The sequence below is a fragment of the Schistosoma mansoni genome, chromosome 1 (genome assembly GCF_000237925.1).
Source record: "Schistosoma mansoni strain Puerto Rico chromosome 1, complete genome".
NCBI lineage: Eukaryota > Metazoa > Platyhelminthes > Trematoda > Strigeidida > Schistosomatidae > Schistosoma > Schistosoma mansoni.
The window spans coordinates 45640127-45665068 of record NC_031495.1 but is presented as its reverse complement, the minus strand read 5'-3'; the positions used below and the strand labels follow the sequence as shown (position 1 = coordinate 45665068).

The 24942-nt window shown below is 31.3% G+C and overlaps 1 protein-coding gene across 1 annotated transcript in view; it reads left to right on the top strand.

Moving 5' to 3' along the window:
• Window positions 1–24942, top strand: part of Smp_170290 (neuronal differentiation protein) — a gene marked incomplete at both ends in the record, with an annotated part of 74354 nt that overhangs the window by 21160 nt on the left and 28252 nt on the right. Inside the window, 2 exons of the mRNA XM_018794591.1 lie at window positions 12436–12538; window positions 18956–19512. Of these exons, the coding sequence (XP_018648989.1) occupies window positions 12436–12538; window positions 18956–19512 (660 nt within the window). The remainder of the gene's footprint in view (window positions 1–12435; window positions 12539–18955; window positions 19513–24942) is intronic.

Genomic DNA, 24942 nt, shown 5'->3' with positions numbered 1-24942 from the left:
TAAACATTGTGAAGGCTTTTCACTCGAACACTACCGGTCGAGTGATAGTTTATGCCGAATTGTCATCTGAAATCACAACATCAAGTGGTGTTCGACAAGGCTTTCCACTATCGCCATTTTTGTTCAACTTAATCACATACCTACCACTGGAAACAACGTTCTCGTCGACTGAATTCTCAGGAACTGATCTCCTAACAGGAGGTCCACTTATCGACTTAAAATACGCAGATGACATAATCCTGTTTGGTGAAGACGCTGATAAAATGCAAAGTCTTTTGGTGTCACTGAGTAACAATGCCAGGATGTTCGGGATGTGTTTCTCCCCCTCTAAATGTAAACCGTTGCTCCAGGACTGGCCTGCGTCAACACCTGAACTAATGATAGGGAGTGAAGTAGTTGAACGGGTAGACAACTTCACTTGTCTTGGGAGACTGATCAACCTTGATGGGTCGGTGTCTGACGAAATCTCTTCACTGATTCAAAAAGCGCGTTTGGCTTTTGCCAACTTACGTCACCTATAGAGAAGGCGAGATATCCGTCTATCAATTAAGGGACAAGTATACTGCGCAGCAGTTCGCTCTGTTCTTTTTTGCGACTACGAAACGTGGTCATTAAGTGTAGACAATACTCGTAAGTCACTAGTATTTGACCACAGATATCTTAGAAATATTGCTCGCATCTGCTGAGATCACCTGGTAGGCAATAATGAGGTTAGACACAAGGTATTAGGGAATGATGGTAAATCAATTTATGAGGTTGTGAATCTTCATCGATTGAGATGGTTGGGTCACGTGTTACGTATGCCTGAACAGCGGTTGCCATGACGCGCACTGCTGACTAGTATAGGGGATGGTTGGAAGAGAGTTAGGGGTGGCCAAACCAAAACGAGTCATCCGTTCATAAAGTCAATAACTTCTAGTCTGAGCCATGTTGGTGGTTGCATACTACTTGGTTGGGGTCCGCGCGACTCTCATATCTAATGGTTTGAGACTCTGTGTGACATGTCTCAGAATCGATCACCATGGCGTAGGCGTATACATTCTCCATCTTCTAAACTATAAGATTAAAATTGTTTCATATCTTTCCTTCTTCTTATACTTTATCTTTATATACAACCTTTCTTTCATACATTATCACCAATAAATTAACTGCTTCTATGAATCTGGTCTTCATCTTGTTGTGCTAACGAGGTGTGGCAACTTGGACTGATGGATATATTTGCTTGGCTCTACATTGTAGTTGCCTGAAATAACTTGTGTTTATTTATTGAGTTTCAGTTATGTATGAAATCACAACTAAAATCAAATTCGTTGTTAAAACATTCAGGGTTTACTGACCACTGTACTTAATTAAGTGTCCATGTGATAATAATCGGTGAGATCTAGTATAAATTGATGGGCTATGTATAAGCTCGGAAATTTCTGATTATAAGTAACTGGATTTATATGTTTGCCATTTATACTTGCAAAGAGAGCATGAAATGTCCATTATGTTGATATTGCTTGGATTTTTGTCTCTCTGTCAACTTGATAACTTATTTTAGACGATCCAGTCTGAGTTAACACAGATAAATCCTATAGGAATCATTTTTTGATTGTATGTTATTCTTTATTTATGCTATTCATTACTGCTTGTACTCAGTTTTATTGTACTTGTTGTGTCGTGCTTCAACATAAATCTGTAAACATGTTTTGATTTTAACAATTTATAATTATAAATAAATAATATGTTTGTAATATCCCAATGAGTAGAAAATCTAATTTTTCTACTCACTGGGATATTACAAATATATTATTTATTTATTTATAACAATCTACCCAATGCTCTATTTATTCAAAATTATCAAATCAAAACTTGGTAATGATACCTACAAACTCATTAATTTGTAATTATGCAAAGATATCAATTTATTTACCAGAAGTTTATCGACTTTATGTCATCATCGCTAATCACTCATTCATAATCAACATAGAGCTTTGCACAAATGTGCGTTAGCAAAGGTTTATTTACCACATTAACACGATAACATGAGAGCCACAGGATGAATAGTATACAAGTTAAGACGGTGTAGTAATAATGGTGATGAGGTTGAATGAACATTGGAAATATAATCCGAAAAAGCAGGCTGACAAGGTATTTATGACGGAATACTGGAAGTGAAAGTCTACAAAAAGCTAAAAAGTGTAACCCATCCTGAGTCATTTCAACCAGCGTTAGCAACCACTGATTATGATTATTACTTGTATCCTAACTAGGTATCCAAGAGTTAACCATGTTGTAAATCAAAACAATTGTTTATATATACTTGTACCTGTTTGATGATTGTCATAGTAGTTCTCCAAGTCTCAGCTAATCCTCGCCTTCGCGTCTGCATCCGATGCTCCACGTTCATCAATGATGCTATCCAGATACGTGAATGTTTCCCCGTCTTCTAGAGTTTATCCATCAAGTGTGATTGGGTTGTTTGGTGTTCTCTGTGTTGTACTTGAGAATTTCGCTTTTTCCTTTGTGTATGTTGAGGCGTACTGATGCAGAAGCAGTTGTTGCATTAGTTGTCTTCATCTATATTTGTTCGTGTGTATGGGATAGGAGGGCTAGGTCATCTGTTAAGTCCAAATTGTCTAATTGGTTCTGAGGTGTCCATTGTATACCGTGCTTCCCCTCAGATGTCGAGGTCTTCATAATCCAGTCAATTACCAGAAGAAAGAGGAAGGGGGAGAGTAGATAGCCTTGTCTGACTCCGGTCCCTACTTGGAATGCATCTGAGTACTGTCGTTCATGCACGACTTTTCAGTGTAGTCTATCGTATGAGTTCCAGATAATGTTGACAATCTTCCCAGGAACTCCATAGTGTCGAAGAAGTTTCCATAATGTTTTCCTGTCCACACTGTCAAACGCCTTCTCATAGTCAATGAAGTTGATGTATAGTGACGTGTTTCACTTATCTGATTGTTCTCAAGTCGGTCTGAGCATGACCGATCCTTACGGAATCCAGCCTGTTGATCTCGAAGTTGGGCGTCTAGTGCGTTCTTTCATCCGGTTCAGCAACACTATGTTGAAAACTTTTCCTGGAACTGACAACATTGTGATGCCTCTGTAATTCCCATATTTGTTCAAATTTCCTTTCTTTTTTATCTTGATAAGGTATCCTTCTTTCCAGTCCGTCGGTACTTATTCCTCCTCCCAAATATTGAATAGAAGGTGAAGCGTGTTTTCAGTTACTTCAATGTCTGACTTCACTGCTTCAGCTGGTATGTTGTCAGGTTCTGCTGCCTTCCCATTCTTGATTTGTCTGATGGTCGGCCATCTTGATTTCTTCGATCGTTGGTGGAGTGACATCTATAGCAAGGTGTGTAGATGCTGCTTCGATGTTCGGTGGATTCAATGGAGCTTGTCTATTCACCAGTTCCTCGAAGTGTTCTACCCATCTTCTCCTCTGTTCTTGAATCTCCATGATTGTCTGCCCTTCTTTGTCCTTGACTGGTCTCTCCGGTTTACTATGTCCCCCTGATAGTTTCTTTGTTGTATCATAAGGTTGTTTCATCTTCCCTTCTCTCGCAGCTTTTTTCGTTGTCGTTGCTAGTTCTCTCATGTATTTCTGCTTGTCGGCTTTAATGCTTTTCTTCACTTGCCTGTTTTTTTTTGCGTACTCTGCTTGCGCCTTGAATTTCCCTGCTCGTGTTCGACTGTTGTTAATTGCTATTTTCTTATTCTTCCTTTCTTGAATCTTGTCCAGGGTTCCCATAGAGATCCATTCCTTATTATGAGGCTTCTTGCGACCTAGAACCTCCTGACAAGTTAGTGCTGCTTTGATCCCTTTCCAGTTGTCCTCCATCTTAGTTTCTTGTTCTTTCAGGAGATTCTCTAAAGCTTGGAACCTGTTGTTGAGAGTTATCTTGAATTGGTTGAGTTTGTTAGTATCTCGAAGGAAGGCTGTATTGAAATTTTAAGTACAAATTTACTTGAAATTCCTACATTATCTGACTTTTATAACTGCTCTTTTTTGTATGCATTCAAAGACTTATTATTTACTAAAAAAGCATTAGATTTTATTGTTGGATCTCTAAAAATGCTTTTATCATAAGTGTTGGATTACTGACTGTCTTTTTAATAAATAAAAACAAACACGTTTTGAAGGTTCATACTGTAAATTAGGAATTCTGTGAATACTTAATCCAATTCTTGTGTTATTTTGTACATGTTAATGTTCATTGAGTATTCTGTGTTTATGAGCACATATTTAAAACGCATATAATACAATTTTAAAACGAATGAAAATGGATGCTTATAAAATGAAGTAGAGAACAGTGAGTAGAAAAATGGCAAACTTTATTTTTAAATTATTCAGAGATTAATTTGTACATCTGTTAAATTGACTTTACCTTGTCAAACTTGCTTTCTTAGTTACTTTTACTGTGTCCCTCTTTTATAGCATGCATAATATATTCATATAATAATATCTTACAAGATTTTTTGTTTTCGTATATTGCATTGAAATTACTTGTATATACCTATGTAGTTAGATTTAATCATGTTCTAAGGCATAAATATATAATTTTATATGAATCTTGTTCATACCTTTATTTAGTTTTCTGTACAAGAAAAAATTCTAAATAACGGTCGGTTGTAAAACTTTATCCTTGATCATTATTTCTTATTCCAAAGTTTAGTTGTGCTACCTTTTTAAAACATTTTTGATTTTTTTTAAGTGAATAAATCTGTCTCTTTTTTCAAGTCTCATTCAATATGTATCTCTATCAAAGTGTGTTAGTTTATCCATCATACCCTAAAGTGATCTGGGTAATCACTAAAAACAAAGGAGTAACGAATTGTTGGTTGAATTTTTTTGATGCCATACACATGAATTCATATATCATACTCATACTATTTACTACTAGAATAAAAAGTGTTTGAAATGTTGTGATTGGAAAGCGAGTGTTTAAACCATCAAGTTAATGCCCCAAGAATCACCATAGATAAGTCGTTCGTCATTGTTTTCACTAGCATCAGTAACAATGGCGTTAACGCCATATGGGATGAAGTATTCGGTTTAATAAAAAAACTAAAGAAAATACCGCAAACTAATATTAGCCTTACTATTTTTTGATTATCATTATCCTGCTAACAATAACCTCTGAGTTAGTTGTTGGAAACCTTTTTTATTGTTTTCGGCTTAAGGTGTTTACTGTCTATCATTTATATCTAGTCTAGGATTGGCTGATATGATTTCTGTATTGCAAATGTTGCTAATTGCAATTTCAGAAGAATTGACTTAATTTTATTTTGACAAAACAAACGATATTGTTCCTTCTCATATCAAAGTGAAATCGGAAAATTCATGGAATTCGGCATTGTGGGCGGTTGATTGAGATTCGTTGGCTAAGCAGTATCATCTTTGTCTCGAGAACCCAATGCTCTGTATTGGACCCTGCCTGAAGTTTAGATTGTTTACTACTAGGAATTCTTATATTAAGATATAATAACCGCAAATAATCCCTTGGTTCTAATCTTATCTCCAATTGATGTTAGTTTATGGAGAAAGTTGATTTTACTCACGGACAATAAAATTTCTTCGTGAAATGTTAAATAAATTAAGTACTGTTTATATGATGAATAATGTTAGTGAATATTGGTGTTCTTCTAAAAACGTTTTCAATGCTTATTGTTTTACTTCTCCAAAGTTGAGTTTATACCTACTGAATGGGCTATATTTTATTCACACTTATTTTTTGTGAGACATCGTCCCCTATCTGTATACAGAATAAAGTGCTGAAAGTATTTTTCGGTCTGATGCCAAGCTTCCTGCTGTTGTTTTTACTGGTTTCTCAAAACTAAGAATGATACCTAAACACCAATGTTTTTTCTCTTAGGTCGAAATATCTGTAAAAGCTAAAATGGCTAAAAATTATGAAATAGTCTATTTTTAGTAGTAACTGATTTCATGTTCTGTTGTCCATAGAGTTATTTGTATCCTTTTAATCAAGTTGTAATTTGGTCAATAGAACAAGTGGCAGACCTAATTTTCAAGTCTACTAGTTGAAGATAATAGACAGGAAGTCCTGGTATTTGGATTTCAGAAAACATTAAGGGTTAGATCATGGGACATCGGTTGTTACTCGACAGCTGACTTGTGTGAAAATCCAAGTCCTTGAGGAGTTCGATTTCGACTCGAACAGCTCAATGCTTTTTCCACTGATTGTGAAGCGGTGGCTCAGTGGCTGAGATGTTCTAATTTCTGATACTGAATTATCGGTTAAGATCCCAATTCTGTCCGGTTTGAACAAACAGATGGCATCACTAGCCTTCACTCATAGAGTATTCCTCGAAGTCAAGTACATGAACAAGTACTCGGCAAATAACACGTGTTCACGTTTCACGGTGAGCATCAGTTTTTGTAAGAATTTCAGTTTAGCTATTATGAATGATACATTAATTGTATGTGAAGCTGTGACTTTTACAATATTTTATGAATAATCTATTTCGCTATAACATATAACTAGAAATCCTTATTGACTACTGTTTATTGCGTCACAATGTTTTATTATTATTTGGTTCACCATATTTCATTATTCTTAAATGTTATCAGGTCCACATTATTAGTATTAAAACAGATATAATACTCAGATTATTACATATTCTGTTCTCAATAAAAATCTACTATAAAATTCTACAGTCCTACTAGTTCATTTATAGTTTAGGTGAAATTATACCACTAAATATCGTCATTAACGCGTTCACTTCCGGTTATCAATACTTTCGTTTTATACACACTATTATTATTATTCAGTCTATTATTATGACCTTTGTGTTTGTCGCTTTTCTTCATATCTGTCAATTTGACTATTATCTAACCCATAAATTATTTTTCTCCTTACATCTTGATTAGTATGTAACCTCACTTATTATTTGTTCTCTAATTAATTTATAATGCAATTTTTCCTAGCCTCCTCCATATAACTATATATACGAATGTAGAGCCTAAGTAAATGATTTCGTCGAAAAGAAAATTTTCTTCGCTGAATTCTCTTTTTCTTATTTAATTACACTATGGTTTATTTTAATTACACATTTATTTTAAAATCGTACCTTGAAAAAATCCCTTATCTTTCTACTAATTGTTCATATTGATCACTTGAACAATTTAAACTTTCTGTTTAAGTTGAGAAAAAAGAACAACCAGCTGATTAATTATACATTTCGTTCTAATTTTTGCATTTATCTGCTTAGTCTAGTCACTTATCTATGTGAACAAAACTCTTGGAATTATAAGCAAAGATGGATAGTGGCTAGCAGTGGGACCTTCAATTGACTATTTGAATAATGTCTCTTTTTTTACAACTAGAATAATTGAGACTAGGATAAAATTCATGTATGACATGCTATTATTATAACAATACTAATAGATAAATGTATACCTATTTGAATTAACCAATATCAAGAGATTAGTTTGAGACCTACGGTGTATAATTATATCAAATTGGAGCTCCATATTTGTTTGATAATGAAAAGTGGTAAATGGTTTTTTTCGTTTCAAAGCAATGATATAGAATAACTTCTGCCTAAATGTAATGATCACTCGAATAATTACAACAAAAAACACAAATGCTATACATTGAAAATCATTAAAAGATTTTAAAAAATCCCTGAGTAATCTAATAAAAATATTATTCAAACAATAAATAAAAAATAAATAACCATATTTTTTCTTTAGGAATCTTATTAGTAATAACAATCTCTTTCATATACTTTGATTGAAGCAGCTAACTTTCAGGCAAACATGATGGATAAAACCCGAATGTACTAAAGTATACACCTGACTACTGAGTTTAGATAACTATAACTTTAAACTAAAATTAAATGATAAAATTCGAACTGTCATGGTTAATATATGAGGTTAAAACCTATTTTTTTCATCTAAATGAGCTTCCAACTAACCAGAGTGATAAATATGGACAACTGGTAACATTGAACTATATAAATCTATCAGAGAAATATGTTTTATTGCCTCCAGTATAAAGTAATGATTTCTCTTAAAAAAGCGACAAAATATTTGTACTTTTGAAGTAAACAAAAGAATTTTTTTATTGAAAATTCAAAAAAAAAGTCAAAATCTTTAAACATTCGATGTACTTTTGCCTTTTACCCTGGCCATTTTTTCCGGATTATTAAATTGGGAATATTAATTGGTAAAACCGGAAAAAAAATTTTCCCCATTTGTTCTTAAAAAAAAAAAAAAAATTTACCCCCTGAATATGGGTTTTGGCTTTTTTGAAAAAATAAAAAAAATTTAAAAATTTTTTTAAAAAAGGCTTGAAAAATTTTTTTTTTTTTTCCTTTTTTTTCTTACCCTCAAAAGTTTTTGTTTTTTCTGACATCCAATTGGTTCAATACCATGGGAATCTATTTACTTCAGTTATTGATCTCTAAGCTTCATTCATTATCACTATTGAGGACGGTTATAATAGCTGGATATTATCTTACAGAATACAAACTATGTTAGATCAATAACATATTTTTATGGGAAAATTGTATTACATATATCTACAAAACTACCCACACCCAGTTACATAACCTTGCCTGTTAATTACCTGTATTATGTATTTTGAATGATTTGAGATCATTTGGGGTTGTAGTGATATATATATATATATATATATGATTTGTTGAAAATCTATTTTGTGAAAACATTTTATATTTCGATTCTTTTCAGTGCTTATTTTCGCCTATATCTGTTGTTCACAAAATGAATCAGAATTTTAACCACTACATTGCCAAGTATTTCCACATACTATTGATCCTATTGTAAACTAGAGAATCGGTATTGTGTTAAACCCTACGGATAGGAGCACTATTATAGCCGTTTTTCTGTGTATTAAAGACACAGCTGATTAATGTTTACTTTTATTTGTCAGTTATACTTATACATTGAAAAGTTTGTATACTTTTTGAAATAGATTTAATAAATATTGTATTATTTATATGTTATACCCGATATGAAGTTGGATAGATAAAGGAAATATCGTAAATTTGAAGTTGTGCTGTTGAATTGGGAATAGTTCTTAGTCAATGAATTTAAAATCAGTCAACAATAGAGTAGTAATGTAATACAATGTCAGCTTTACAAATATTAATTGTTAGTTCATAAATGCAAACCAATTCAGGTGTAATGTATTATCTTTTATAGACATATGTGGAAATTCTCTTCAGGTTCTACAATTATATATCCAAATTAATAATCCGGAAAAATGGCCAGGTTAAAGGCAAAGTACATCGAATGTTAAAGATTTTGACTTTTTTTTCGAATCTCAATAAATAAATTCTTTTGTTTACTACAAAGTACAAATATTTTGTCGCTTTTTTAAGAGAAATCATTACTTTATACTGGAGGCAATAAAACATACTTCTCTGATAGATTTATATAGTTCAATGTTACCAGTTGTCCATATTTATCACTCTGGTTAGTTGGAAGCTCATTTAGATGAAAAAAATAGGTTTTAACCTCATATATTAACCATGACAGTTCGAATTTTATCATTTAATTTTAGTTTAAAGTTATAGTTATCTAAACTCAGTAGTCAGGTGTATACTTTAGTACATTCGGGTTTTATCCATCATGTTTGCCTGAAAGTTAGCTGCTTCAATCAAAGTATATGAAAGAGATTGTTATTACTAATAAGATTCCTAAAGAAAAAATATGGTTATTTATTTTTTATTTATTGTTTGAATAATATTTTTATTAGATTACTCAGGGATTTTTTAAAATCTTTTAATGATTTTCAATGTATAGCATTTGTGTTTTTTGTTGTAATTATTCGAGTGATCATTACATTTAGGCAGAAGTTATTCTATATCATTGCTTTGAAACGAAAAAAACCATTTACCACTTTTCATTATCAAACAAATATGGAGCTCCAATTTGATATAATTATACACCGTAGGTCTCAAACTAATCTCTTGATATTGGTTAATTCAAATAGGTATACATTTATCTATTAGTATTGTTATAATAATAGCATGTCATACATGAATTTTATCCTAGTCTTTTTTGTTTCCGTAATAATCCCTTGTCGTAGGTATTATTGATTGTATCAGAGCTGTTTAAAATAAAACAATTAAAGTCAATTTTCTTTTTTTCCCTCTCTCTCTCTTTATACATGTACTTCTATCTTTGTTCCTTTTTAAAACAATATTTTAATAAGCTTTTTCCCTCCATAAATTAATACAATGTCATACAATAAATATTCCAGTATCATTCATCAAGTTTTCTCCTTTTAAATAAAAAGAATAAGTACTTTTATTTCATATTCCTATTACTTAATAACGTTGTAGATTTTATATTAATAGGATAAATTCACAAATACTCTTTTGATTCCAGACTATTCAGAGTTTTGTTTTCTAATTGGTCAGGTATATGTCCTTATTTCATTATTATTACTATCATTATTACATTACAAACATCTCGTATTTTTCTTTCATGAAAATATTGAAAATTATTGATTATAAACGTAAAGAATTGTAAAACATGGCTATTTGTGATGATGATACTGTAAACAATTCTTGAAACAGATTTCATTCAGAAGACCGATCATTCGGGAAATATATATATGTTCTGTTAATTACTATACAACGCTAGCCTTACCTTGATTTAACTCAGGAAGGAAACTTTGATGTTGGTCATGTTTTATTTTACTTTTAGGCTGCTTTTTACAGTCTGTCCCATAGAAAATTGAATCTAAACTTTAAATTATTTTCAAAATGCAACAAATTATTCAGCCGTAAAGAAGAACAGGACAGACTGCTGCACAGTATACTCGTCCTTTGATTGATAGACTGACATCTAGCCTTCTCTATAGGTGACGTAAGTTGGCAAAAGCCAAACGCGCTTTTTGAATCAGTGAAGAGATTTCGTCAGACACCGACCCATCAAGGTTGATCAGTCTCCCAAGACAAGTGAAGTTGTCTACCCGTTCAACTACTTCACTCCCTATCATTAGTTCAGGTGTTGACGCAGGCCAGTCCTGGAGCAACGGTTTACATTTAGAGGGGGAGAAACACATCCCGAACATCCTGGCATTGTTACTCAGTGACACCAAAAGACTTTGCATTTTATCAGCGTCTTCACCAAACAGGATTATGTCATCTGCGTATTTTAAGTCGATAAGTGGACCTCCTGTTAGGAGATCAGTTCCTGAGAATTCAGTCGACGAGAACGTTGTTTCCAGTGGTAGGTATGTGATTAAGTTGAACAAAAATGGCGATAGTGGAAAGCCTTGTCGAACACCACTTGATGTTGTGATTTCAGATGACAATTCGGCATAAACTATCACTCGACCGGTAGTGTTCGAGTGAAAAGCCTTCACAATGTTTATGTACTTCTGAGGTACACCATCTGATGACGGACAGTGAATAATATTACTAGTATTTTTTCAATCGTATGAGTTCAAAAATAATTTGATATTTGTTCGCTCACCATTAGTGATAACCAGTTACCGAAACTCGGCAATACCAGAATATTAATGTCACTCTATCACATACGACTCGAAAGCATATATATATATATATATATATATATATATATTTCCATACTCAATATTATCAGTGTCCATATACATATCAACAAAAAAGATGGGAGAGGAGGATAAGAACCAACAACAGAATAAAACCGAAACAAGGCATGCAATATCATTGTCTTATTATTTATCCGTTCATTTATCCATTGATTTGTTTTACTGGAGATTTTAATCTGATCAGTTTTCTCTCCAAGTCTTTGTTTTTCATCTTATGTTGTTACTACAATCTCTATTACCTCTCCAATGTTCCAATAATGTAATTATATTTTATCAGGATAAAAAGGGAGAAATGTTATTTAGAAACTATATATTGGTTTGTTTATGCAAATTATTCAAACAGAATCCCCAATTGTAAGGTGTTGTTCATTTTTCCTCTTCCTAGTTTTATGTTTACAACTAACTGTCTTGTTAAATTAAACAAATCATTATAAATGGACTAATTGTGTTATAAAAGTGTAACATTTTTGAGAGCATAATACTGGATATTTTTGTATGGGACTTTTTAGAAAGATAAGTTTGTGCATATTGTATGAAAGTAAGAAACGCTTGACCTCTGTCACAACGTGTAACCTAGTGCAGTTCATACCTAGGAATTGAACCAAATGCTTTTAGGTCTTGTTGCAAACATCACCAAGTTGGTATTAAATGGTTCAGATTCCCAATGTCAATCGAATCATTATGTTGCTCGATAATCTTCCAATGCCGTTGGTGGTCACTGTTTCCTTTTTAAAATTGATTAAATCAATCTATAACTTATTACCAGAATTTTGGTAAACCGTTGTCTATGCTGGTTATATATTTTTATATAAATCCTTTAAGTGTGGTTGGGAAACGAAGTGAAATATATCGTGTTCTACTTTTTCAGATTTGGTGACAGAATACTATCAGTCAATGGTATTAGTCTTATCGGCGCTACACATAATGAAGCAGTTAAAGCTTTGCAACTGGCTGGTTCCAAATTAAAACTGGTACGTTCAAATGTATTGTTTTTACCGAGTTTAGTCAGACGGAAATATTTGGTAACCTGTTACGAATGATCAACCATTTTTAAAAGAACAGATTAAACTAATCTGTCACTAGTTGGTAATCTATATCTTATTGTCAAATCCCTTCTATCAAGTTTACAAATTAGTCTCTAGACTAAGTAACTTCACACCATGGTGCATAGTATTAGTTTTTAGACAGTTAAAAGCAATCAGTAGGAGTATTTTCGTCTTCGATCATCCAATATCAAAGAGAACAGATAATTAGTGGAATCAAATGGATATAGGTAACTTTTGTTGGAATGGGTCGTGTATGGTTAGCAGACACATAACTCCAGAGTTTGTAAATCTGATGCCCCTAGGATAGACGTAAACTATGGTTACAGACCTGACATATCATAGCTCAAGTTCTGTTGCATTCATGCAGATTTGTTCGTTTTCTCTCTTCCGAATGTTCAGCATTATATTTTTCTGGTCTTCTCGATCTCCAATTTTACGCGATTCATTTGGATTTTGTCCTTCATATTTGGTTCACTCTTCCTTTAACAATATTATTTTGACTACTTTTCTTTCCCTCACTGTAACTCCTTTCCTTCATTCAATGATAATATGTCATAACTTCGACAGATATGTACATGTGCCATGTCTTACCTTTTCATCTAACCGACTGGGCATGCTTTTAGTTAAGTGGACAAACAATTTTTCATTACTATCAATATGGTTCAATAACATATTAATCATCAATTCCCAATAAGGGGAAACGAGGTATAGTGATATATTTATAATATGAATAGTGTAAATAAGACAATAAGCATAAAGAAGTTATATTTATTGCAATAAGTTACAAGGCATTTACATAATATATATACATAGCCTTCAACCATCCATTTGCATCTTTCCGTGTGTTCTGTCATCGAACTGTTTTCTCACCTGATCTCTAAGTGTTCTGCCTACACTGTACTTTCGATGCACTGAAACTCTTCACTCCTTTACAACTTCGATGTCACGTTCCACTGCATATTACCTACAAGTATCCTTGTGAGTGGCTTCCATTACAGCATTACTGAACGTTAGAATTACTAAAATAATTCGATCTAATATAAAACAAATATTTCAACATTTGAAGTGAATTATGGCCTGATAAACGTTGTTAAAAAGTAATCCAATAAAATTCATGTCATAAAATGGGTGAAATCATGTAACTAAGTGTAATGTAAATGCACAGCCATTGATGATTTGAGAATAATACGGTGGTCAGTAAGTTTCTTCTCGACATACGTTGTAGCTAATAAATAAATAGTGGTGTTACAGACCTCTTGCGTCCAGAAAAACAGAAGGTATTGGCTTTAATCTTAATGACCTATGGTTTATGTAATAAATTAGATCAAATTGTATGTGATAAATCCAATGGGATAGAGTGAATAGTTATCAGCGTTCTCGTTTCTAATGTTTACCAATTTCAACTCATTTTACTTTTATGATAAAATTATCTTAATTACTCTTTTCCCGAGTCAAACACATTGTTATTTTCATGTTTAGCCACCGATCTCACTCTTATTTATATCCAGATGCGCATTCTCCTATCAGTTCTTCTTTCGTGTTACTCTTCACTGGTAGGTTATCATTATTTATATATTCTTCTTTACTTCCATCTCCCATTCTTAGCTATTCTACATCAGGCTGGATATTGTGCTTGTTTGGTTTTAGTTCAGCCTATTGGAGTCAATACTAAAATAACACTATATACATTTAGCTGTTAATGTCAAAAAGCTTTTCTGTTGTTTTCTTCTTCCATAGTTTTTCTAATAGATTTTTTTCTTTTGACACAGTGCATCGGTTTAACTTCCAGTAAGTTAGAAATTGATCGTTAGTATAATCTATTGTGACTTATATCTCCCTATACGCCAGACTATTATTCTTTCTTATTAATTCATTCTGACTTTCGGATTAATTCTGTCACTGTTTTTTAAATGAATAGTGTTAGTATTAGGACTGACAGTACTAATAATATTTGTTGTAATGTTATTAATAATACCATTAGTAATGCTAATAATAATAATAATATCGAAACTAATCATAGAAAGTGGTGTGAGATAAAAAAATATTTATTTCTGTTTCCCTTCCCTTAATACTTATTTATTCATTACATTTTTTACTACTTATCATTGTTTTTTTATCATCATAGTATGACGGAGTGAGCAAAACAAACAGAAATTCAAAACATCACTATAAATCAAAGATAAATAACATCTTTGAAGATAGAGGTTGTTTGATTAGTTATTTTTGAAACAAAACATTCAACTGTGTAATGATCGACAAAATACTTTCCTTAAAAAAACTCATTGCAGTTTTAACCTGATTAGGTTGTTGCTGTGGCTGAACTATTATTCACTGACAAGAAATTTTATTTTCAAATGTTTAAGTTGAAATTTGATTGATTGGGAAGTTTTGCTGTTCGAAACAGATGAAATAACTGTGAAAATAAGTAGAAACAGTATTCGACTACTTTATTGTCATAACAAAATTATATGAATCTTATTTTGATAATTCGTAGTCATACTAAACTGAACAGTTATTATTTGAGTAATTAAAAACAAGTTAGTATTCGTGTCGGGTTTGTGAAGTTTGTTTGATACAACAACCATAAAAATAGTAAGTATGCGATAGACAAACCGGTATCAACAGTCTTATAATTTTTTCAACTTGATTCGAATTTAGAAAAATTCTGTAATCTATGCACTTTAATACACCTAAATATGTGGAAAAGATTCAAATCCTGTGTTTGATCCAGTGTAATTTTGTGAGTATGTGCTGTTGAGGAGTCACAAGTCAACAAACAAGAGCTGTGTACATATTTTGAGTTTTACTGATTCTTTTGTTGATGTCAGCTCGTCATGAAACATACCGCAATTGTTAAAAGATAATAGTAAAACCATTGTTATGCGAAACATTATTCTTCACCTAATCATCAAGAGACTTTCAACAGTTTCATTTATATAAACGCTTTATTTGATTAATTAAAACATTCCTTTCATAAATAATCAACTTATTTTTTGTAAAATAGAGTTTTAAGTTCCTACAGTTATTGAATAACTCTTATGTTAAATATATACAGCTTTGTAGGAATAGTGAATAAAAATATGATTTTTAGTAAAAATGGGTAGAAATGCTTTTCAATGGTAAACTCATATGACAGAATGAGAACATACTATCCTTAACTATAAAGTGCGTAATTTGGAAGATTCTTAATTTTTATATTATTATTACTATTATTATTGGAACATGCAAACACTGTGGACCGATCATATAAAATCATTTGTTAGGAAACTTTCGATAAATCTCTCTATAAAAATAACAAGAATAAATTAGGTTGATGGTACAATCATTATATCACTTAAATCAGTGATCATTTATAAATTATAGGTTCAATATAATCTAATATAATACTTATGCTATAACGTAACCACAAAGTGACTGATTGTTTCCTGATAGAAACTGTTACAATTACTGAATGTAGTTAGTTAGATGTTAGTTGGACGTAAAGCGGTGGGAGATTTTAAGTAAAATTTGATTTTGACAATTTATTAAGCACTAAACACGTTGATGCAATAAAAGACGTAATTTCGTTAATTTTAAAAAAGTTATTTCAATGAAATTAAGTGTAGTTGGTATTCACTTTATTATGGTTTGAGGATTCCAACTTGCTTAACAAAATATATGAGTTATATTTTATGTTTACCAAGGGACAGTCTATTATTCTACAGTGATGTCAGCTAATTTGAAAATGTTGATGTTGATCAAACCATGACGTATCATCAATATTATTAGTAATTAAATATTAATATGTGCCATTAAGATTGATGAAAGCTTTTGGGCTTAAATTTCCAGGCTATTGAAAAATGAAAGTAACCATGGGGATGATGTTGATCGTATTAGCGAAGAGGTATACAATTCTTATCTTATCTTAAACTTTAAAAATTTTCAGTTGAATCTTTTTTATTTCATTTTTAACACTTTTCGGATTGTTACTATTTCTTTATGAAGATGATGGAGACCAAGCCTTTCTAAATCAACCGACTATTGTGCTGAATTCTGGTCGTTGTATTTTTTTGGTGACAGATAATAATTTTTCTCGTTTACTAGTGAAATTGGTCTATTTAAAACTAATTGTTTTTAAAATGGTTAACTTTAAAATGCTATCTAAGATGTTTCATTAACTTCAGGTTTAATTTGCTCCCATTTTATGACTTAAATGTTTATTAGCAATAGAACACTTGTATTCATTTATTTTACAATTTTTCATACTATAGAACCATCAATATATCAATGTTAAACAATAAAGAGAATTTATTTTATGAAGTTTGGTACTGATTACAACTGTTGTAATTTTCATTTGAACTAATATTCAACGTTTTGATTTTCTTATCATACAAAATGGATAGCAGAGATATTTGAACTGCTTCAGCAGGGTTAATTTTGCACAGTTACAACTGTTTTAGATTTTTCTCACTTTTAAATAAGAATTGTAATCCAAAAGTATGTAATTTTTTCAACAGGATTCCAGTTATAAAAACAAAAAAATATTCAGTTCAATATCATAATTTATTTAACCTGAGTTCCATTGGTGGTTGGGTTTGATATTTCATGGTAAACTTGTTTCTGTTCACTCCTGATAAACGACTTTTCTTCGTGAAATTAAAGCTTAATAAATTTTCGTCTATCATTATTTTGTTTAATCCAGACTAACATCAATTCGAGATGTAGTCAAAAGATTAATGTGACTGAGTTATGCGTGTGTACGTGTTTTATTTTACAAATACGTGGATATTCAGATAATGTTTTCATAACACGAATAACAGAAATGAATTATTCTATCATTTATTGGCTCATATTTCAGTAGTTTTTTATATTGACGTAAAGAAGATAGACATCGTTTTGTAAGTTTTTAAGAATGAGATAAAGATTAAGAGGTCCGATAGTCTATTCAGTAATCATCAAAAATTTTAGTGATTGTAAGGTCGAATATTGGTTGTTAAAAGAAATTAGTTTTGGGATGTGATTTACATAAAATCATACTGGTATAAATAATAAACATGCTTAGATTTATTTAGTGTCGAGAGCTAAAGTGGTACAATCAAATAACAGATGTGTTTTAAGGCACTGAAGTATTGAAGTTAATAGAGTCAATTGTATGCCATGACTCTGAATGACGATTGAGATATATCATAAATTATCTGAAGGTGAAAATAGAAATCATTTTGTACAGACCAATTGGATGAACAATATTTCATTCATAGATATGTTGTCGTTTGGACTCTTAAACAGCTAGTTCCGAGGACTTCTAACTGAGGTAAAAATAAGTGTTCAGTACTGTTCAATACTAAATTCTTCTCAGGATAATATGGATTTGAGGTCGAATAAGCTTTAAAATATACAATTTTTCCCGCCTATTTAAATAATAGTTGTTTATTTATATTGAAAATTTATAAGTTTATTATTCCTTTATTCGTTAATTTATTTTGAAAACGTTTGCTATTTTTCTAATTCGAAGTGTAAAATCTCATGTATTCCAAATGTCTTTCATTATCACTATGATATATTTTTTTTTACTAAAAAAATGGTCATTCATATAATTACGTCGATTTGACAGGCTATGTTAAATACTTAGATAATCACATCACACTTAGATGATAAGTGTTGTATCCCGAAGAGAATTGTGAATGGTAACTTTTGAGGACTATTTGTGGACCAATGTAATATGTATATTTCCTATTGTATAATTGTTAAGTAACAAACCTAATCATATTCGTGTTCCTCTTATCATTAGCTTTAATTTGACCTTTAAACTATTATTATACGATTCTTGAGTTATCATCAGTTTATTGATTACTATTCACAGCCACATTTGGCTAAATCTTGTACAAATGTTATTTTCTATTTTATGGTACGATGTGGTCTGTTTGGTTGGTATATAAACCCAGTATGTTTGTGAATAACGATTCATACCACAGAGGCTGTTATTGGTGTTTTGGACTTAACTGGTTGGGCTAGGCAGAAGCAGGACCGGTTAGCGCTCTAGACTGCTCGTACGGTTTCGTGTGTCACTGTCCCAACCGATAATTCGCTGCTCCCTGATTGGCAGTCTCATCAAGTCACACATTAACTAGGCATCCATTCGGTCACAAGATATAACAATAACATCGTAACTCTAATTAAGCTATTTATCGAAATAATGTTATTAAGTAACATATTGTTATGTTTTTAAGAATTGTAAGAGTTTATATCTGTTGAATATAATTATTGTAGGCGTTTTAAGAGTTAAGCTAGATTTAAGAAAATATTACATTTCTTGTACATTTAAGCTGTAATTTCGTAAATGTTTTTTTACACATTTCACTTCAGATAGTTGAACGTAAAGCAGAACTAGCTATTTCTGAACAATATTCACTGATGTCTTGTTCTTCGTCCTATTCTCATCCTAAACCTCTGATAAATCCTACGAAACAAATTATGAAAACCTCACCGAAAACTGTTCAACCGTCAAATCATCAACCATCTTCATCAAATCAATCATTGAATGCACATAATATTGAATCGTTAGCTAGTACAAGTACAGGCAGTGCAGGAGGAGTGAAGAGTATTGAATGTGGTGCAAGTATAACAACAACTAGTTTGATAAGCGGATCTTTATTTGATCATAGAGATAGTAAGCATACATTGAACTCAACAATAACAACTTCAACAAACAAATTGCCACATCAATCAACCAGTGTTCATGTATCACCTTCAATGACTGGAGTTATTGTTGAACCGAAGCATCAAAGGTCTGGTAATGTTCACAAGCCATCACACGATTTGAATAATGCTACAACACAAAATAATCAAAAAGGTAGTCAAACTAGTATTAGACAGACTAGTAATGGTTCAAGATTATCTAGACGCGGGGTGGCATGTGCTGGGTAAGTGACTCTTTTTTAAAATATGGTGCAATAATATGCTTATTCCCGTTTAAGTGATATATTCATTTTTGTTTGTGCAGTTTGCATCAATAGAGAACTGAGAAAATTAACTTTTCAGAAAAGAAAATCCTTCTGGCGACATCTTTTGCTAGATCTGCGAAATCATTCTTTTAGTTTTTTTTTTGTACGTAACATGGTTTATGTTAGAAATAAAGGGATTATTGCGTCATTATCAGAAGTATTAAAAGTCAGAAGTCACGATTGTGTAGGGTTATAAGAATGAAATAAACTATACCAATGAGATATGAAAGATTATCTACTTGACGATTGTGAAAAGGACAAAAGTACGAACAAACACTTCAAAATGATATATAGGACAGAGATGTGAAGGATAACTGTCCATATGAATAATATAAAGAAACTAATTAGGAGAAACAAATACATGTCAAGAAGTTACTAGCAAAATATGAAAAGGTGTTAGAAACATGATAAAGTAAGGGACTGGATAAATCACTTCTGAACACGAAGATCAGGCATGAGTCAATGAATCGACATATCTTCCACTTTGCACTAGTTTCCTATCCAGGTTTCTTTCAAGTTTACGAGTTTTACTTTGTGAGTTGTCCTGAATGAAGATTCTGGTGTAAATAGATGATCGGAATTGATCAGATGTTCAACAATCGAACCACTGACTGATTTTCACTCATCGTTTAATAACCATTCTGGATAGTGTTTGGATATGCCCTTGTAAAATGCATGGTTTGTACTTCCGATGTAACAAGCTTCAAAAGAGCAGGTAAACTGGCAGATTCATACTGAGGTGGTCTAAAGTTTATCATTGGTTCATTCTTGTATCAGGTATCTGCAGGATAGTGCAATTCGTAGCTCGACTGAATAAAAGGTTCTCTTGAAAGATTTGATTATTTGGTTTTGTAAGATCTCTACTGTTGTATCTCCTCTGAAATCAATGTTCAAGAGTAAAATCTTCCGTAAGATAGTTCTTTCAGTCAAGCGTTTTGATTTCAGACGACGTAGTTACTAGGATTCGGCGTTAATTGTTTACATTAAACACCTTTATTGTCATATTATTCCCATATTCAGTTATTATTTTGTTATATTGCTGTATAATGAACATAAATTAAAATTGAGTCAGATTTTACTCATATTCGAATAGTTGATAACTTACAGTTTTTAAAAGAATGACTTCCTTTTTCCATTTGGCTTAATGGCTAATCTGCGGGGATATTATTCTGGAGTTTTTGAACTAGAATAGTGATTACAGAGATATTATTATATCTCAATATATACGATCACACTTTTTGTAATGATGGTTTTATCTGAATAGTCACGTCAAAGCTATTAGGGGATGATGGTTTTGTGAATAATAAAAATCATCACGAAGATGTTTCTGGTAACAATTAAAAAAAAACTAAGCTTCCTTTTGTTCAAATTATTTAATGTTCGTTTATTTATTAGGGACTTTCTTGCTAATCATTTAGGAATATAATGGTATATTTTTCATGATAACTTATTCATTTAATACATGGGCTTAAATCTACGGAAGAATAATGGGATTTTTGGTTAGTTTGTTCTACAATGAGTTTAATTATTCAACCAAGGTTTTTTATGATTTTAAAAATCTGTAAAACTAATTTTTTATTGAAATGAATTTTTTTCTGGCTTTACGTTTTAATAAACTCTCATTTTTTTAACGTACATAAACCTGAACAGCCTAACAAATTCGTACGTTTGAATCTTAATCATTAATTTGATTCAAGAAAGTTTAAGATCAGACAAGTCCGTTTTAGCATTCATTCTAATAACAATATATGTTTCAACATATTAGTGACTTTTTTATTACTAAATCGTTTTATTCGTCTTGAGAATCATATATATGTATATATTCGTAAATTGTATTGGTTCATAGTTCATAGGAGCATGACAACTAATCTTGACAACTGGAGTTCATTTGTTTTTCTATACCATAAATACTTCATATTCCTCGTATTATTATAGCTTAAGTAAATGATTTCGTCGAAAAGAAAATTTTCTTCGCTGAATTCTCTTTTTCTTATTATTGTTTTATTGTAATGGTTTCCTACAAATTTAAAATTTTCGGTCTAGATGATTATAAAATGTGTTTTGGTTTAACATCAATGTGTGTATAATTTAGTTGTTATGTGGGTGTGATTATGTAAACAAAGGTCACTGAAAGCTTGCCATTGAATGATGAAATCCATGTTGAGCTAATGGCTTCAATGGAAAGGTGTCAAGATATATGAAGAAAAACTGAGAATTGCACTTACCATCAATAAACACATCTAAAAATGTATTTGTAGCAACATGATAAATGATTGATGAATAAACCACTAACTTCATGTCCTCTAATTTCGATTATTCGTGTTATGGACAGGGTTGATTAAATTTTCTATTAAAAGGAATAATAGTCTTATGAATATATCCTTAGTTTTCGATGCAATAGGTAAATAAAAATATTTTTCGTTTCTACAATATACTATTATTACAAGATAATAGGACTGGTGACCAATATCGTGCTACCGCTAGGCTAAATATGTAATCGATAAGCTATACACATACTAAGTCAGTTTACACTGGATGCACGAATATAAGTAGAAAACCGGGGTTCAAATGAGACAACACTTTATTCAACGTTATTTTAAGTAGTTTATACTCAGTGAACCTAGAGCAGATATCGAGTATATTAACAAAATCAAAAATTAAGTATTCAGCAAGATGTGTCTGTCAGTTCACGCTCAGTGGTCAATCATATTTACTACTACGAGCTGAACATCAGTTTTTATATTGTAACCCATTTAACGCATTGATGAGTCTTCAGAGAGCTAGCGAATTTACTTTTTCAGACTAATTATTTTTCTACTTTAATAATTAGTCACAGTATATTCCTCTACCTTGACTGTTTGTCTATGCATAAGCAATTTCTTGGGAAGACATATTACTTGAAATTAATTTAACTGTTTTTATCGCTTTATGATGATGTGCACAACCTTATTCATCAAAATTATTAATCAGAAATAATTATTTCAAAGGGATAACTGGATACAGTGATTAAATACTGAAGAATGAGGTGTTTTAAGGATCAGATCTGATGGTTAAAAAGCTAATATAATTATCATGTATTTCACAGTATTGTACAATGTTAGCTAGAATGCCTAATTGTAATCAATAGCGAGTTGAACCGAAAATGGTTTCATTTACTTGTGCATTCTTATTTTGCCTAAACCCATTTGTGTAATGGATTTTTCTGCGTTATATTACTAACAAACAATTTATTTGTTATTTATTTACTGACCAAAACATAGACTGAACAAAACATCACTCAGTTTGTTATTTTGTTGAATAAATCACTTGTTTTTTTATAGAAATACTGACTATCTAATGTTTTCCATGGCTCTTTAATCGGTTTTTTTTAAACGGTATCAGTTTGTAAAGCAAATAACCTTAAAACTATACAATAGCAAAGAATCATCCTAATAATAATGTTTGATTTTTTTTACTATCTTCGAAATGAATTTCGCCAAATTTTTTTCGATATTATGACTTCTGGAGTCAATCGCTTTAAAGAATAGTGTTTACTCGAACATGTTCAGTATTGTAAATGAACACATTAAATCAATGAAAATATTCTAATCATTATTTTTGCTTCATAATTAATGACTAGCAGTTCAACACAAAATAGAAAGTTTTAAATGAAAGATGTAAGTTATAAAGTAACTTAGATTTTTGAATGTAACTATATCACTATCAACTTTGGGCGGGAAAAAACAAAAATACTTACCAGCTGGATGTACCTGCATCTCAAAGTTGATGTCCACTCTGGGACTTGAATTCAGTACCGTTCACTCCAAACGCCATCATGTTATCTACTCAGCTACTGAGTCCTGGTAGCCACTTGCTGACGAGTTTCGAATAGGACGAAACGCGCCTCCTGGATTCCACTGCTAGGCACTATCCATCTTTGCTTATAATGCTTGTGCATTAAGGCTATATCGAGGCAATACACACAGTATGCACATATGTCAACAAGAGACTGATCAATTGCAGTCCTAAACGTCAATGAGAAGATTCAAACAAAGAATACTAAGTGAATTTAAAAATACTTACGTTTGAATTAAGTCAGCTGTAAGATTTGTCAAATTTGTAGTCTTTTTAAGATATTTTTCATGTTCCACTGTTTTTAAAAAGTGTTTTTAGTTAAAATGAACAATAAATAATATTAATTTTGACAATCCAACCTATTTTATGAGCTTCTATTTTAATTTTTTTTCCAACAATGTAAACTGTTACCTTATCATTTGTTTTAATCTTTTCTGTTCTGTACGTTTATGAATAAAATATGTACATAAATAACAATAAAATTATGACCATTTTATAAGTATATGAATTTTTAAGTATTTAGTAGTTACGTTTTTACTCAATATCTTATCGATGTGCTAGAGGCTCACTTCAGACTCGGTCAACTTGTAGATATGACACATTTTTACCCTTGATACTTTATGTATTTGTTGGAGATACATTAAATAATAAGATATTTTCGATAAACAAGAGTAACATGTGAATGTTGGATTATGTCGAAATCTTTGAATAATACCAAAACATCTATAAATAAGTAGTTTCGATAGTTTAACAAAGCTATTCATTTAGGTAATTCATATTATGTTTATTGCCGTCAACATTATTATTAGTTTTTATAGAAGCGTCTTTAAAATAATTCTGTTTAGTTGTTTGATGTAGACGCTTCGAAAAACTCAAAGTACAATTTTTCTTCTGAATTATTATTATTCATTTTCTTATGTAACAGATAATGCCGATAACCATTTAAAATCTTAAATAATTCCGGGCAAGTAAATTATCAGGTCATTTATTATTTCAATACCGATTTATTTTTAAATGGCAGATATGATTGGTTGATAGAAAGAGAACTAATCTTATTTAATATCTCTAGTATAATTATTTCCTTTAAATTCACTCATTAGTGAGTACCACCTAATCAATAACGCCATCCATTTTTTTAAAAACATATGAATTAAGAAATTCACTTCAACCATATAGATAACGCATTATTACAAATTATGTTTGAAAAAGTATTAGCAATTCGCTTTGATCATGCTTCATTCGAGTAGTGAAGACATTTTAATCTTAGTGCAAATACTTTTATGTTCATATTATGAACACTATCTAAAATTACGAATCTCTGTTTACACATTTTTATTCATGAAGTATATATGTTGGATTCTCTTCTTCTTTCATTGAATAATTTCACATTTTATTAATACAGACAATGTATAATTCTGCGATCATTTGTGTTTTTTTCTGCCTATCTTTTTGTTTGTCTGTCTTCAATCTTTTTGTTTGTTTGTTTATGTTGTATTATTCTGTTACATGAACAAA